Source organism: Theropithecus gelada, chromosome 8, assembly GCF_003255815.1.
Source record: "Theropithecus gelada isolate Dixy chromosome 8, Tgel_1.0, whole genome shotgun sequence".
Lineage (NCBI taxonomy): Eukaryota > Metazoa > Chordata > Mammalia > Primates > Cercopithecidae > Theropithecus > Theropithecus gelada.
Window position 1 is genome coordinate 70677956 of NC_037676.1, and position 17559 is coordinate 70695514.

The following is a 17559-nucleotide window of genomic DNA, read 5'->3' on the forward strand; positions in this document are numbered from 1 at the left end:
CTCAACAAAAGGAAATAAAGGAAATGGAGAGAATGTAATCTCAATATATAATTAGGTACAATGAAAATATCTTCAAGCTTAAAAAGCAAATAAAGATATTTCTGTGCAAACTGAAACACAGAGAATTTGTCACTACTAAAATAAAAGGTTTTCCTTATGCTGCTGAAAATGATCCCAGACGGATGGTTGGAGATCAAGGAAAAAATAAGAGCAGTAAAAATGGCAAATACGTGGGTACATCTAAATGCATGCTAATGGTATAAGATAAAAATTAAAAATATTTTGCAGGGTTTAAAATATATATAGAGAGAGTTACAAGACACAACAATAAAAACATAAGTCATGCTCACTAACTGGAATCAAGGTATTCTAAAATCCTCATAAAATCTGAGATGATGGTAACGTAGTAATAAACACTTAATGTAGGTAAATGAAGTGTTAGTCTATAATCTCTAGATAACTATTAAAAGAATATTAAAAAGTCTGTCTGACTTTAAGACTAATGAGAGAAAATAGAAAAAAATTCAGTCAAAAAAGATGAGAGAAAAATGAACATAATCTTGGCAGAATAAATAGGAAGATGATAGAAACGAGATTAGGATGAATTTTTTCTTCATGATACCAGGATTCATTGTATAGCTGTGGTCATGAAGATGTTGTAATGATGGCATAAGACTGACAAATAGATTAATGAAACAGGATATAAGGTCTAAAAATAGGCCTGTGAATATATGGCCACTTGATTTATGACAAAGGCAGTCCTTGTAGCTAAAAGTTAATGCTTTTAAATGAATGAGTGTGGGATGATTGGAAATTCATATGAAGAAAAATTAAATAACACCTACCTCACCCCATAATAAATGTTGACTTTAGATGTTTTGCAGACCTACCTGTGCAAGGCAAAAGCAGTGAAACTTTAGAAAATAATGTAAGATAATATTTGCATGAACATGAGATAGAGGATTTCAAAAAATAGGACACAAAAGCACAAAGCATAAAATGAAGAATTAAGTTTGGCTTCATTAAAATAGATAACTTTTGTTTATCAAAAGAAACTATTAAGTGAACGAAAAGGCAACCACCCCCATACAGATCTTATATCCAGAATACACAAAGAACTTCAACAGACCATTATGGAAAAGAAAGGTATTAAGTAGAAAAATGGCAAATAAATATAGACGGGTGCTTTCAAAACAGAGGGTATCTGAAGGACCATTGAATATATGAAAAGGTGCTAAATTCCACTGGTAATCATGGAAATGCAAATTAGAATCATAGGGATTCTTTTACACCACCAGAATAATTAAAATGACAACATGTTGGTGAAGATGTAGAGAAATGGGAATGTGATGGGAGACAATTGTTTACAATCATGTTTATAAAACTATCTGAAATTATTTAATAAAGTTGAAGACAAGCATGTTATTACTCATGAATCCCTCTGCTAGTGATAAGTCCAACAGAAATTTGTGCAGATGTGCATACAAGACTGATCATAGCAGCCCTATTCATAATTACCAAGAAATGGAAATACTCAAATACCTTTAATAGTAGAGTGGATAAATAAATTGTGGTGTATTCATACAGTGAAAACTAAACAGCAATGAAAATGAATCAGACTAGAGCTATATGCAGTATATGCATATGTCATGGGCAGATATGGAGTAATAAGTAAATCTCACAAACACAAGAATGAGCAAAACAAATAAGACTTAGGTAATAGATATTGTATGTGCCTGTTTATTTTAATACTGACAACAGGCAAAAGTCAACTGTGGTGCTTAGTGGTATGGTATTATAGAAAGATAGTTGGTCTTTGTCCTAGTTCCTGACCCATAGATCCTAAAACCCTTGGAATTTCCTTATGATAAGGGTGAGAGGAGCTTCTTTTGTTCGAATGAGGTGACTTGTCAGGGCTCTAGATAGCCTCAGGTTGAGGGCTGCTTGCCAGACAGACCAAACCTTGATTAGAAGCTCGAAACTTTCAGTCCCACCCGAAAACCTCCTACGAGGGGAGAGAGGCTGGAGATTGAGCCAATCACCAATGGTCAATGACTTAATCAATCATGCCTGTGTAATGAAACTTCCATAAAAAAATAAATAAATAAACCCTAAATGATGGGATTCAGAGAGCTTCTTAGTTGCGGAACACATTTCACATGTTGGGAGGGTGGTGCACCCCGACCCCACAGGGACAGAAGCTCCTGTACTTGGGATCCTTTCAGACCTCACCCTATGTATCTCTTTATCTGGCTGTTCACTTGTATCCTTTATAATTAACCTGTAATAGAAAGTAAAGTGTTTTCTGGAGTACTGTGAGCTGTTCTAGCAAATTATCAAACCTGAGGGGATTGTAGGGACTGCTTATTTATAGCCAGTTGGTCAGAAGTATGCGTGGCCTAGGACTTTTCAGTGGCATCTGAATCTTGTAAGACTGAGTCTTTAATTGGCAGGATTTGATGATAACACATACATAGTACTAGAATTGAATTGAACTGTTGGACCTATAATTGACATCCAGAAAACCAGAGAACTGGTTTTTGGTGCTGGATGCAAAGCAAAAAAGGTGTCTACCGTAACTTTAGAGTGATGAATTTTAGGAGACTGAAACGGTCCTTGTGAATGAGGAAAGGGATGCGATTTCCAGCTTAGCAGCTCTAAAGATTTGATCATGCAATTGCCTGGAGCTGAATATTCTCTTGGGGGATGACTTACAAGACAACTTGACAACTTGTTTCCTTATCTTGAGAAATACAACATCGAGAGAGACCAAACAGGCAACCTCTCTTCTCTAAACATTTTTTTTTTTCTTATAGGAAACAAAATGGGAAGACACTTTGCTATGAAATCTAGTTCATATACCCCACGTGATATGTTATATGCAGTTTTTCTACTCCTTACAACAAACTGATAAGGGAGATACTGTCCTACCGACTTTAGGGATGAGAAAATGGAGGCTCAGAGAACTAAGTGAGTAACTTAAACTCATACTAACAGTGAGGGATAGAGCCAGGCTATAAATCCAGGTCAAACACCAAAATCTGTACCTTCCTATTAAACCCCATGATCATCCTAAATTCTCTTTTAGGGTGCATGGAATCAAAATAATGTCTGTGTATGTACTGGTGTTCAGCTATGATGGTACAGTGTATCCATCACCAGTTTCTCATTATCCTGTCATTCTGAGCACCTCATTTTAGATACACATTCTTTATAAATGATAAAAGGCTAAAATAAAGTAATTTTAATTGAACTGAGAGACATTTTCTTTTTTATGGGAGCTTCTACATACATCTGCTACTTGCCATCACAAATTTATTTAATGTATTTGAGTTTTTTGAACTGCTTTGCTCTTTCCACTGTCACCTATATTGTACTCCTACAGAGGTATTTTCAAGTAAGACTGTGTGAAGTCCTACCTGACACTAAATCAGTTGCTTCAATAGACTATTATGTTGAGGAATGTAATCCCTAACTGAAATTATTTCCATAGGATATGCTAATTTCTCACTGTAAACTTTGATGTTTGCCTGGAAATTTAACTACAAGCTTATGCTATTATATGAAGACTGTTTAAAACTGCATACTAAATGTTCAATTATTAACCTGAGAAGACATCTCTGTATTAGAAGGCATCAGACAAAATATTGCATGATTTGTCGTAATTGGAAAGTTCTGCTGGTTAGATTTATTACTTGCCTATATTATTATTATTATTACTATTATACTTTAAGTTCTAGGGTACATGTGCACAACATGCAGGTAGGAGATATACTTGCCTACATTTTTTTTTATTTTTTATTTTTTTGCTATTTTTAAAAATTATTATTATTATACTTTAAGTTCTAGGGTACATGTGCATAACGTGCAGGTTTGTTACATATGTATACTTGTGCCATGTTGGTGTGCTGCACCCATTAACTTGTCAGCACCCATCAACTCGTCATTTACATCAGGTATAACTCCTAATGCAATCCCTCCCACCTCCCCCCCCATGATAGGCCCTGGTGTGTGCATTATTAAAAGTAGAAAGAATTCAGTGTCTATGATTCAGCTTTACAATTTAGAATGTTTAGTTTTTAGTTGTGGTATTTTCATTATTCCTAATCTTCATTATTCAAGCAATTTATTTTTTATTTTCCCTACCTTTATCTCTGGATTTTATTCCATAGTATACAACAAGGCTAATTATGCTTTTAAAATTTATGACAAATGGATATGATAAATCTAATTTTACATTAAATAATGTTTGAGAAAGCCAAGAGCCTTACAAATCAGGGATGCCAAAGATCTTATTCCTGAGGCCTGTATAGTTCTGGATGTGTGGCTATGACTGTGTGCATTGGTGGGTTGTTGGTAAGGGTCAGGTGATCTGGAATAAGCAAGGAGTAAAGAAACAACTTTTAACAAGCACCATTGTAAAAGTGCATATATGTTGTCTGGATTATGCATCTTGTATGCAATTCTTAAATGTATAGTGAATTATTAAATCTATGTAAAATACCTAATACTTGTGCCTATCAGACTCAATAAATGACTGATATTTTATTTTATTTATTTTTTGAAACAGAGTATCTCTCTGTTGCCCAGGCTGGAGTGCAGTGGCACCATCTCGGCTCACTGCAACCTTCGCCTCCTGGGTTCAAGTGATCCTCCCGCCTCAGCTTTCCGCATAGCTGGGGTTACAGATGTACACTACCATGGCCAGCTAATTTTGTATTTTTAGTAGAGACAAGGTTTCACCATGTTGGTCAGGCTGGTCTTGAACTCCTGAACTCAAGTGATCCGCCTATCTCGGACTCCCGTAGTGCTCAGTAAAAGACTGACATTTTAAATCATTACTATTCACATTGCTTTCCTGCTGGGTTCAGCCTTCCATTGAAATCACAGTTTTGACTGGGAATAAGCGAAGTGGATTTAGGGCCGGTGTGGATTTGGATCTGAGGTGGAGGAAGGTTGAGCCATCGGGGACAATCTGAGATCTCTGAATGTCAGGGAAGAATCTGACAGAAAGAGATCAGAGAGATGCCTGTCCTGTTCTCACTGTGCATGGAAACCTAGATACTGCATTGGAACCTGTTTTTTACTTAAACCAAAACTCATAACAGCTTAAGGGTGTAATGAGGCAGAAAAAACATCCTTACCATTCTATTGCCATTCGAAAAAAATAGAATGAGAGAAAAGGCATGCATGGGCTATGAGTGCGGGAGGAAACCAAGTAGAATTTCATCCACTGGGAAAGGTGACATCAATTTTAAATGGGGGCGGTTTGAGTATAAAGTACATTTTTGGAGGCAACCAAATATCAAGTGGATATTTTTTCATGTATTCATTGTCAATTCCATGCTTATTACCTGCCTATTTATGAAATACTGTTGGGTAGTGGCAGTGGGGATGAATGTTTGGAAGGCCATGATCTCAAACGCAAATTTTTAATAGAGATTTAATTAAAAACAAAATTGAAACAGATGCAGATTTAGAGTAAATAAATTCAGTTATCAGATTTTAATGCTAGTTGTGAACTAAATAACATTCTACAGCTGATAACATGCCATATGCTATTAATATTGGTAATAATTTATGGGTGCTGAATAAAAAATATATTTAATTGGTACCACCTCCATCATTAATAGAGTACAATGCCCTGCATATGTATTGATTTAACAAAAAAGGTCATGTAGTAAAAGATTCCTGGGATTTTGGAAATGGTTTTAACTTTGTTTCCTAAGAACTTTCTCCTGAGGTTAAAAGGGATACAAGCATTACTTTCCTGTTAGGGAAATGAAGCAAAAAGTAAGTTAGTCCCAAATCACAAATTTTTACGCAGAGTGCCATGCTGGCTATGTGCTGTGGTACCCAGGGCCAGGGTTTTTAACCTGAAGTCGTTGAAACCTTAGAGGCTCATTACACGAATGGGTAAACACCAGGAATATTGTGTACAAATCGAAGTTTCTGTGCGCCCAAGTGCTCTTTTGTTTTATAATCAAGGAATCTTACAGGTTCTAGCACATGAAATGGATCTTTTACTAATAATTTCTACTGTTGCTTAAAGACTCATTCCAGTTTTAATAATAAATGAGTCTATGATGAGTTACCAACTTACTTATGACTTTGCTTTTATCTAATGAAAATTAACATTAAAATGCATTTTGAGACGATCATCGTTACTAATTAGTATTCATTCTCCAGCTCAATCATGCTAATTTTCTAAATAGCAGTGCAAGGTTAACTGTTACTGGTTATTAGACCCCTAAATTCCAGTAGCCCTTTCACGTTGCAAAATATAAATTTTCACTCAATAATTGCATAATGATTTATATTCTCTAAGTTGCTTTTCAAAATTTGTGAAAAGGAATTTTGTCTTTGTATGCATTTTTTTCCTTTTTTTCTTTTATTTTAAGTTCTAGGGTACATGGGCAGAACGTGCAGGTTTGTTACATAGGTATACATGTGCCGTGGTGATTTGCTGCACCTATCAATCCGTCATGTAGGTTTTAAGTCCTGCATACATTAGGTATTTGTCCTAATGCTTCCCTTCCCTTGCCCCCAGGTGTGTGATGTGAGACCTCAGTGTGTGATGTTCCCCTTCCTGTGTCCATGTGTCCATGTGTTCTCATTGTTCAACTCCCACTTATGAGTGAGAACGTGTGGTATTTGGTTTTCTATTCCTGTGTTAGTTTGCTGAGAATTAGGACTTCTAGCTTCATCCATGTCCCTGCAAAGGACATGAACTCATACTTTGTTATGGCTGTATAGCATTCCATGGTTTATGTGTCATATTTTCTTTATCCAGTCTATCACTGATGGCCATTTGGGTTGGTTCTGAGTCTTTGCTATTGAAAATAGTGCTGTAATCGTATGCATTTATAATTTTAAAACAAACGTATTTGTACCAGCAACAAAATTATAATTAACAATAAAGGAAACAGGTATTAGTGCAGGGAGTTGTCTTACTAAGTAGTATACTCCTGAAGTTAAAGATTCTATTGATAAAAAACGTTATTAAGAGAACATTGATTCATTTTATTATTAAAAAATATAAGTCCAATAAAATGTGTATTATCATATATAATATTACAAATGTATATTGATAAATATTGTAATAATAGTAGTAATAATAAACATAAATATATAATATAAATATGTAAACTATATGTTGTATAAATGTAGAAAAATAATAGTAAAAATAAAAATATTGGCTAAGACTTTTTGGGAGTACATCACTAAGAGTTAAGTCAGGAAAATGGAAACCACTCTATGTATCTGTGTTAAATAGGGCATATTAAAAATGGGTTTATGATAGAGAGTTAGAAGGTTGGGCCACAGAGGACATGGAAATGCTGCTGAAGTTGGAGGGGGTATCACCAAAGGTCAGAGGAGCTGACCCTGAATATACCAGCCTGCAGCAGAGAAGCATGTGGTTCTCAAATGCTTGCCTGGAAGCTGCTGCAATTCTTCAGTGTCTTTGTGGAGCTCTCATCGCTATCTCAGTCAGCAGTGGAGGTTTCCACAAGCTTGCTAGGAAGCTGTTGTGAATCTGTCATCTGTTGTCACATCTGCCTGCAATCAACTCCGAAGATTAATATTTTTATGCTTCGCTCTGCTTTCTGAATCTCCTACACATTTCTTTCACTGGGAAACTCTAACCCAGATCATACCGAGATTTCTGAGAATTCATTCCCAGCCTTAGAAAGAGGTGTTAGTCCATCACAGAAGGCTACATATAGCTCAAGCACTTAATGGGTGCTTTGCAGTCATTATCTTATTTAATCTCCATGGCAACTGTATGATGTAGCTACTATTGTTTTTCACATCTAATAGATGGACTATGAATGTTAAAGTAGGAGATGAGGGATTCAAATAGTGGCTATTAGGCTGGGCATGGTGGCTCATGCCTATAATTACAGCACTTTGGTAGGCCAAGGCCAGTGGATAACTTGAGGTCAGAAGTTTGAGACCAGCCTGGCCAACATGGAGAAACCCTATGTCTACCAGAAAATACAAAAATTAGTCATGTGTGATGGTGACACCTGTAGTCCCAGGTACTCAGGAGGCTGAAGTGGAAGAATAGCTTGAACCTAGGAGGCGGAAGTTGCAGTGAGCTGAGACTGTGCCACTGCACTCTGTCCATAGCCTGGGTGACAGAGTGAGACTCCTCAAAGAAAAGAAAAGAAAAATAGTGGCTATCAGATTTCGAAGCCTGAGTGTCTAATCACTAGTTTCCTGTATCTTCAACTGCATATTGTTTATATTAATTTTATTGATACAAGTATGAACTAAAACTCCTGTTGGTGACAGCTGCTAATTTATTTTGTTTGCAACTTGTATGTCCCAGTTTAACTAGCCTGGGAGTGCACACACTATGGTATTAAAATTGATACCTACATTCTATCAATCCCTGAGGACTTAGTCTAAAACGTCCACAAACATTTTGTTCCAGGGTAGGAGTGCTCTTACCACTTCATTGTTCTATTAATTTATATACACCCACAGCCTGAGAAATTCCTATTCTCCCAGGGAATTTCATGTCACGACTCTTGAACTGATGGTAAGAATTGAAGGTGAGGCTCTTCTCTCTCCCTGGAAGTGCCATTTCCTACTGGCGTTCAGCTTATGTACCTGAAACTGGCTTGATGCTCTAGAATACATTTTTTCCTATGGTGAATGATTCCTGTAAAACTTTCTGCAATTGATTTCTACTGCAAGTTAACATACTAGCTGGGCAACTTGATTCTCACCTTTTCAAATCTATTGGTCCCTCAGGTCTATCTCTGTGGCTCTAAATTCTTGTGGTGGAAAGAAATCAATCTTTTTATTGCCATGATTGGCAAATCTAAGGATTTAAATTTTCATGTCTGGGAAAGGGGTTTCTGTCAAGTTCAAGTCCTCAGAATGATTCAAGTCCAGAAGATACATGGGTTAAGTCAGAAGCAGGGTAATTGCTCTTGTAAATACAGTCATTTAAAACTAGACTCTTGTCCAACCAAGATATTCAACATACCCTATTGCAAACATCAACTATGATCATTTTGCTCATGACTGAACTTGTCCTGTACCTTAATCTCATATATTGATTGATACAATACAAATATATCCAAAATAGTTAATAGACTGATACAATTTTAAAACTTAATAGTAATTACTTGGTTTATTATGACTGTATAATCCAACTTCTAATGAAAAATGTAGGAACACTTCAGTTTATTAAAAAAAGAAATCTAGAAACTTTCCATCCACTTTGAAGGGTAAATTCAAAAACAAAACAAAAACTATGAGATTTTTAGAGGTGTCAGGATAGAAATGGCTGTGGCTTGTAAGTTCCATTACCTGACTTAATTTTGCTTTATCTGAGTGTCCAGATATTCTGTGACAATTGCAATCCAGTTGTACCTTCTATTTATTTTTTTTCTATTTTCTGAAACTCTTTATAATATAAAATTAGTTCAAATAAAACATAATACATAATAGAGGTGAAATCCAAAATGTTTTAGATTGCATTCCACAGATGTATAATTAGGATTTAATTGAACTCTGCATTACTTTACAATTACCTCCACAACAGTAGCAGAATGGCCTTTTTTATTTATAACTATGATAATTGAAATATTAAATAGCAGAAATGAATAATACTGGTGACAACTGTTTGCTTACTTGTTTTTCAGAATATACAAAGTATTACACTTGTCTAATAAATATCTTGCATCATAATGTATTTGTGGTAAAAATGCTTTGCTCTTTTTACTTCTAACTCTGTGTTCAATCTACACATTTTTTAAATATGCAGAAATATTTAATCCATGACTCTGTGATCAACTTGGAATCTTGTTATCTGCAAAATCCATTTAACCTCTGCCCAGAGAAAGCCATGTTTTCCTAGACTTAAAAATGTAAATAAATATCCCTTAGATAACCTGAACAGAAGTTTCTTATATAGCATGTCTGAGCACTATATTTTCCTGGGCTATGAAAGGTTTAATTGTTATTTATTGGCACAATAAGGGACTCTAGTTACTAATATCTACCTGTAGTCAATAAAACAAGCATTGATTGGTTGATTAATTCATTGAGTCATTCATTCAATAGGTACTGATTCAGCACCAGCTATGAGCTAGGCAGAGTTCTAGGCCCTACAGAGAAAACTGATATCAAACTAAGCAAGTCCTTTTCCAAGTGCTACAGTAGGGGTGGGGGAGGAGAGAGATAACAAACAGGTGAGCAAATATTAAACAAAATGATTCTGGAGAGGGCTAAATGCTGTGAAGAAGATAAAATGATAAAGTAATAAAGACTTCTGAAGATTGGTTAGGGTAACCTCTCGTAGAGGTATCATTGGAGAATGAAGGATGACAAACCAGCCATCTGACCATAAGAGAACATCATTCAAGGCAAAGGAAACAGACCACCACCAACAAAAAAAGATGCACTGGGGAATTTCCAGTAACACTTTTGTTAGCTCTCTTAATATCTGATTTTTTGAGCACTAGAACCACTGCCTCTCACAGAATCTGAGCTTAAAACAGCAATGAACAGACTGGAATTCTAGGCTAAAACCAACAAGATGAAATGTGACTGATATGAATATAAATGGTGCACATAAGTTCACAAACCCAATTACACAGCACAAAATGATATCCATGTGGCTTGACAGCTGTTCATATTTGAACAATCTAGGGATTCTAATGGACTGCAAATTGGAGATTGCTCTTTGGTGTTCCTGACTGGAAAATATTAAAAAAAAAAATGTAGATCTTACCCTTGGGCAGATTTCAGCCCAATTTAAAGTATCATTAGAGCTGTCCAAAATGGAACAGCCTGCCTTGCAGGTAGATAACTCACCATTGCTCAACTCAAAAAAGAGCAGAAGGAAGGAAGAAGGAAGGAAACGCATCAGGAATTTCTACAAAAAGAAAATTCTGTATTTCTTGGAGACTACTTTAAGACACTTTTTGGTTTCTATAAGTCTGTGGCTTATTACTTGTTTCTTTAATTCCAAGAAAAATTTCTTCACTTTTGTTATTTTTATACCATTAAGAAGAAGAAAAATGACATTTATATAAGGTAGATGGTGAAGTTTAGCAAAAGTTTAGTTTATAATGATATCTCTCAAAACAGCAAACTGAAGTTTAAAATTCTTAAGCTATAATTTTAAAGGAATTTAGATTAAACTTTTAGTATGTTGTTGGCTAAGTATAACACAAAATAAAAAATAAATTTATCTTGGCTTTGCCACATATTAGCTCTGTAACATGGACAATTTACTTCTCTGCTATTGTTTCCTCAGAATGAGGGCAGTAACTGTCTGAAAATATTGTTATAAGCACGAAGTTAGTTGCTGTATATAAAGCAGTTAGACCAGTGCCTGACAATATTAAATGCTAAGTAAGTGTTTGCTATTATTGTTGCTGTTATTATTAATTATAATTGTGCACTCTATTCTGCCTTCAGGAATTAATGACCAAGTTAATAACTGAGACACCTGACCAGCCAATCCCATTTCTCATTGACCATCTTCAGTCTAAACAAGGGAACCGTGGACAACTTCAAAGAACTTTGTCTGGATCTGCAGCTCTATGGGCAGAAAGCGAAACATCAGGTAAATGAAGAATATATATGCAGTTAATTTGGGATTCATTTAATGTCAAAATTTCAAAACCCTTTGATTCTAATAAGATAAATCTAGATAGATAGTTACCGAAGTTTTCATGTGTTCATCTCTGACCTTACCTACGTGCTAAAATTTGTCATAAATTATTAAATTTGAATATATTGTAATGTATTATGTATCAAAATACAAGAATCAGCACATTCCATTTTAATACAGATAAGATTCAGATTTGCATCAAAAGATTTTATCCTGTATAAATGCAAACTAGTTATCCTAAACTTATTTTTAATGAATAATTTGAATTAAATGCTTATAGCTTATCTATATAGAAAGATAATAGTAGAGTTCTACAGGATTACTTTTCTTGTTGCCCAAATTGATGATTGTTCTTTATTTCTCCATGCCCCAATTTTATCCTGTGTAGTAAACCTTGGGAAGATTCACTGACTCTTTACATCAGGGAACTAGTTTTCTGAGTGTATAATAGCCTCATCTCCCCAGTAAACACTGGTGAAAGAATTAGGTAGACATGACCTCAGTCTTTGCTCATAAAATGTGTTTACACATTGGTCTGTTAGTTTGACATTTACTTTCAAATCCAAATCCCCTCATGCCCATTGCTTGGGTAACCAACTTCTTGTCTGATTCCGGTAGAAATCCGACTGTACTCCAAATGACTTTCCTTGGATGGTATGATCTCTTCTCTCCGCCTCTTCATGCTTTATGGGATCCCATGCAAGGATTTTGGTCTTCTTTGGTTGTATCTCGTATGAATGCCTTCTTGGCCTTAACTTTCTTGGGTTTAGATTCTAAGTAGAATGGGTAGGTAGGCAGGGGCTTTGGTTTATAGGTACCAAGATGGTACCCATAAACGCAGATCAGATGAGTATCTATGAATTTGCTGTAGCTCATGTGAGTCCATATTTTATAAATCAGTATCTGAAGAGATAGGAGTATATTGAACTCTGCATTTTTTTTTTTTTTTTTTTTTGAGACAGAGTCTCACTCTGTCATCCAGGCTGGAGTGCAGTGGCGTGATCTCGGCTCACTGCAAGCTCCGCACCCCCGAGTTCACGCCATTCTCCTGCCTCAGCCTCCCGAGTAGCTGGGACTACAGGCGCCCGCTTCCACAGCTGGCTAATTTTTTGTATTTTTAGTACAGACGGGGTTTCACCGTGTTAGCCAGGATGGTCTTGGTCTCCTGACCTCGTGGTCTGCCGGCCTCAGCCTCCCAAAGTGCTGGGATTACAGATGTGAGCCACTGCGCCGGCCAACTCTGCATTTTTAATCGCACACATTAAGTACCTCAGTGTTTACGTGTCGGAAGTCTGTGCATGATTTAGCTGAGTCCTCTGCTTGGTCCCACAGGTCTGCAAATCAACTTGTTGGCTGGGTTACATTCTCATCTGGAGGCTGGACTAGGAAAGAATCTGCTTCCAAGCTCATTTGGGCTGTTGGCAGAACTAATTTTCTGCAGCTATATGGCTGAGGTCCCTATTTTCTGACTGACTTTCAGCCAGGAGCTACTCTCGCCTCCTAGGTGCAACCCAGAGTCCCTGCCACATGTCTCTCCCATCACGTCAGCTTACTAATTCTTCCTCCTTTTCTTCTTTTTCCTCTTATTCTCCTCCTCCTCCTCCTTCTTCTTCATCTTCCTTCTTCCTTCTTTTTTTCTTCTTTAAAATGGAGTCAGGGTCTTGCTCTATTGCCTGGGCTTTAGTGCAGTGGCATGATCATAGTTCACCATGACCTTGAACTTCTGGGCTCAAGTGATCCTCCTACTTCAGCCTCCCAAAGCATTGGGATCACAGTTGTGAATCACCACACCCAGCCGGCAACCCACTTCTTTAAAGTTAACAAGGGCATTTTTCTCATTCCAATCTACTACGATGGATCTTATATACTAGAATGTAATCATAGCATTGACACCTCATCACCTTTGCCATATTCTACTGTTTCAAAGCAAGTTAAAAGTCCTGTCTGCATTTGAGGGGTGGGGATAATGTGGGAGGAAATACCATGGGAAAGAGATCATGGTTAAGAACTACCATGTTATTCTATCAGTTCTCTTAGTACCTGTTGATGAATTTTAGTTTCTTGTGGCTCACTTGAGTAGATAATTTTAGCAGGCTATTGGATGTGAGTCTAAAGCTTTGGGGATGGGTCAAAGCAGGAGTCCCAGATGTGACCTTCAATTTCATACAGATAACAGTAAGAGTGAAAGAATAAAGGAAGATGTGGGTCCAATTTATAGATAGCGTATGGGATGGACTGGGAGAAGGCAAGTGTGAGATGATTTCACGTGCCCTAAATTTTGTCTATTTATTATGTGGTGAGGGCATTTGCCAAGACAAGTGGTTGAGGGGTCAGATAGGGAAGACTGAAGTAAGTGCACCAATTATGGAAAGTCACCAAGAGAAAGGAAAAAAGAGTTGGCAAAGGAAAATTTTTTAAAAAGATTGTCATGCAGTTCTGGGGCCTAACTGAAGTCGAGGACATGAATTAATTATTATTAATGAATCATGGAAACCATGAGTAAGATTGTTATTTTTCTCTAGCAGTGCCCAGAAAGTTCTGGGAAGGAAGAGAGAAAACAGTTTGGGAGACTTTGAGAATTGTGGTTGTGTTACTACAGCAAGGGTGGGAGAACAGTTTTGCCAAAGGAGTTGAGGGTATTTGTGAGCAAACTGCAGGTGATCAAGCTGTCTGAGAAGTAGAGAGCAAGTGGAGGGGGAAGTTCAGACAGAGAAAGCCAATCAAAACTTTCAGGAGATCAATATGGTGAAAATATGAGCAATGCAGAAGGATACAAGCTGTGCTGAGAGATTGTGATATTTGAGATCAAGACGTTTGATGTGGAATGATTCCAGATAATGAGAAAATCCTGTGGGCAGCTTTAGTTTACGGGTAGCAGAAATATCAGGGAAGCGAAGCTCTTCAGAGTTGAGCAGGGCAAGGAAGTATGAGGCTTAATGCATGGTTTGTCTAAGGATAAATAGGTCAGTATAGTTTCTTTCAAGTTGTTGAAAGGACAAGAGACAGGAAAAGACTATGCCACTGTCTGAAGTAAGGCTGTGAGATTGATCAGAGGCGAAAAGGTAGTGATAATGTGTGATAATGAAGAGAAATGAGTAGTATAGCTAAGTGACATTTCCCTTAAGAGAACAGACACTTTTACTTTACTCTTGAGGCTTCTATCATAGAAGCCTCACTGAATCAGGAAATCCAGCCCTGCTTCCACAGCCTGTGGTTGGTGGAAAATGGGACATGTGGCAAGAGCATCAATCATCCCAGGAAGCTGCAGAGGAGGGAACGCTATCGTGGGAAGAATGGGGGCTGTGCTAAGACATGAAAGGGGACATTTGAGGATAGAAGAGTGTTTATGTGGAAGGTATGGCCCAGAGGAAGAGGAAAAATTTTAGAGGGGAAAGTATGGCAGGAAGGAAGAGAAAAGCATAGATGAATTGTTGGATATGAATGAAACTGAAGAGGTTATAATTGAATGATGGTAAATAATGCCACTTTAAACTCTGACTATAATTTCGAATTATTGATTTTAGTGAATCTTTTTATTTGTTTGTTTTGGTTTTTTGTTTTGTTTTGTTTTTTGAGACAGAGTCTCGCTCTGTCACCAGGTTGGAGTGCAGTGACGTGATCTTGGCTCACTGCAACCTCTGCCTCCTGGGTTCAAGCGATTCTCCTGCCTCAACCTCCCGAGTAGCTGGGACTACAGGCATGCACCACCATGCCCAGCTGACTTTTTTTTTGTATTTTTTAGTAGAGATGGGGTTTCACCATGTTGGCCAGGATGGTCTCAATCTCTCGACCTCGTAATCTGCCCACCTCTGCCTCCCAAAGTGCTGGGATTACAGGTGTGAGCCATCACGCCCAGCCTGGTGCATCTTTTAATTAGCTAGAAAACGTCTCAATATTCAAAGTACATGGGTATCATACTTTTCGGAAATATCTGAAGATATTCTCTTGTTGCCTTTAAATATATCTAGCAACTTGGGACACAACATTTTCTCCTTAAAAGTCTGCCATTTAATATTGTGGAGGAGAATCTTGAAAACAGCCTTATTTTTATTCCTTTGTAGGAATAAAAGACAAATGATTTTTCTTGAATACTTACAAATTTTTTTTATCTCTAATATTCAAAAGTTTTGCTGGAATGTCAACTATGATTTTTCAGGAAAATCTATTATGTGTAAGTTGAGTCTTATTTACTGTTCTCTGTTTTTCTCATTTCATTTGGCATTGTATTTGCCTTTCCTTGTTGACTGTCCTCTAGAGAAGTGTATCAAGCAAAGTGTTTTCTGTGTGTCACTGATTCAATTTTCTACACTATCGGTTTTCTCTTTCTGGCTTTGAACACAAATTTAAATGTTGGTATTGCATTTTAGTTTCCTGTTGCTGCTTCTTTATCTCATCTTCTTTTTATTGTTTCTGTACATAGTTACATTTTTATTCATAGGTTGGTTAGCCTATCTCCTTTCTAATTTCTTTTGGCTTCATTGAGTCCACTTTCTTTATTTTTGCTGAGAAGACAAAACAGTCACAGTCACATTCCAACATTTAATGGCTTTCCATTATAAATATTTTTTAAAACTATGATTACCTCTGCATTGTGAATACTGTATTCTTGTTTTTTATTAAATGATTCTTAGAATAATATTTTCTGTTTTTATTCAAACTTCAGTGAGGAATGTTCTATCCAGTTCTAGATTTATCAACAAATAGTGTAGGTGGACTCTTCTTTGTTCTCTCTCCATATATCTTGGAACTATTTGGATTCTTTTCAAAACTTTAGAGAGGTGAAATCATGGTGGGTATTAAAATTTTCAATATTAGTTGAATCCTTTAAGCTTCTGCAAAATTGATGCATGACTTACTATCTCTTATCTCTTTCCAATGAATTAGATAAACATATCATTGCTAAATTATTTGAATTAATACGGAAAATTTCTTGCTATAAGTAGAGAATAAAGAAAGCCACAACATTCATTTCATTCCACTCTGGCTCCATTTAATATTCCTTTATAATATTCCTTTATATCATGAGATGCCATATTTTATGACCAAGGTTTTTTTCTCCCATTACCTATGTTGCATTAGAAGAATTGATAGTCCATGAATGGATGTAGAAAGACAAATTCTGAAAGACTGTGAAACAACATAAGGAGATGATTCCAAGTTTGGGGTAGATACCTAGAAATCTTCCATTCTCTTTCTGACTGGCCTATATCCTCTCTTAACCTTATCTATGGAAATACTTCCTGGGTTCTAGCAGATCATGGACAAATATTTATGTTCCTAATGCTTTAGAATTTTCATGGCTTTTTGGTATTTAATGGGATTTTGGAGGTGGACAAATTGGGTAACAGCTAGTTAAGTACAACCTTAACATGAAAGTTTGAGGAATCCATTAATGTGTAATGATGTATGTTAGTTATTTATAAGTGAATGGCCGGAGAAAGACTCATGAGTCATCCATGAAGCTAGGGTGGTTTTTAAGTTTGTAAATTAAGACAAGAAGGCATAAAGAAACTAAAGAATGCCACATAGATTAGAGGAATGGAAGATGAGGAAGGAATAAATGAGATGAAGAAAGAGTTATCAGGTGATATGGGGATGAGGAAAAAGATTGTTCTGTATAAAAACATGAAATTCTTGTAAAAGAAGTCAAGATGGATGAACTCTTGAAAGGCCCTTTAATTGTGGAATGGCAAAGACAGTGACCACCTTCTAAGGGGAATTTCAAAGCAACAGTGTTGGTTGATTTAAATTTATCTTTCTTGCAATAGAAGATAAATTGATTTAGGTGAATATCAATGGTTTTATGTGTTATAATAGATAAGGTGGCATCAAGTGAGTGAAATTTACTGAAATGTTTGTTTTTATTTACAACAGAATGCAATGCTTTATTCCATGACATTCATAGAATGTTATTTTAA

General features: G+C 36.4%; 1 protein-coding gene across 5 annotated transcripts in view; it reads left to right on the top strand.

Moving 5' to 3' along the window:
* C8H8orf34 (chromosome 8 C8orf34 homolog) overlaps positions 1-17559 on the top strand; it is a 477170-nt gene that overhangs the window by 94856 nt on the left and 364755 nt on the right. For all 5 annotated transcript variants that reach the window (XM_025394226.1, XM_025394228.1, XM_025394227.1 and 2 more), the window contains exon 2: positions 11446-11593. In XM_025394226.1, coding sequence (XP_025250011.1) covers positions 11446-11593 — 148 coding nt within the window. The remainder of the gene's footprint in view (positions 1-11445; positions 11594-17559) is intronic.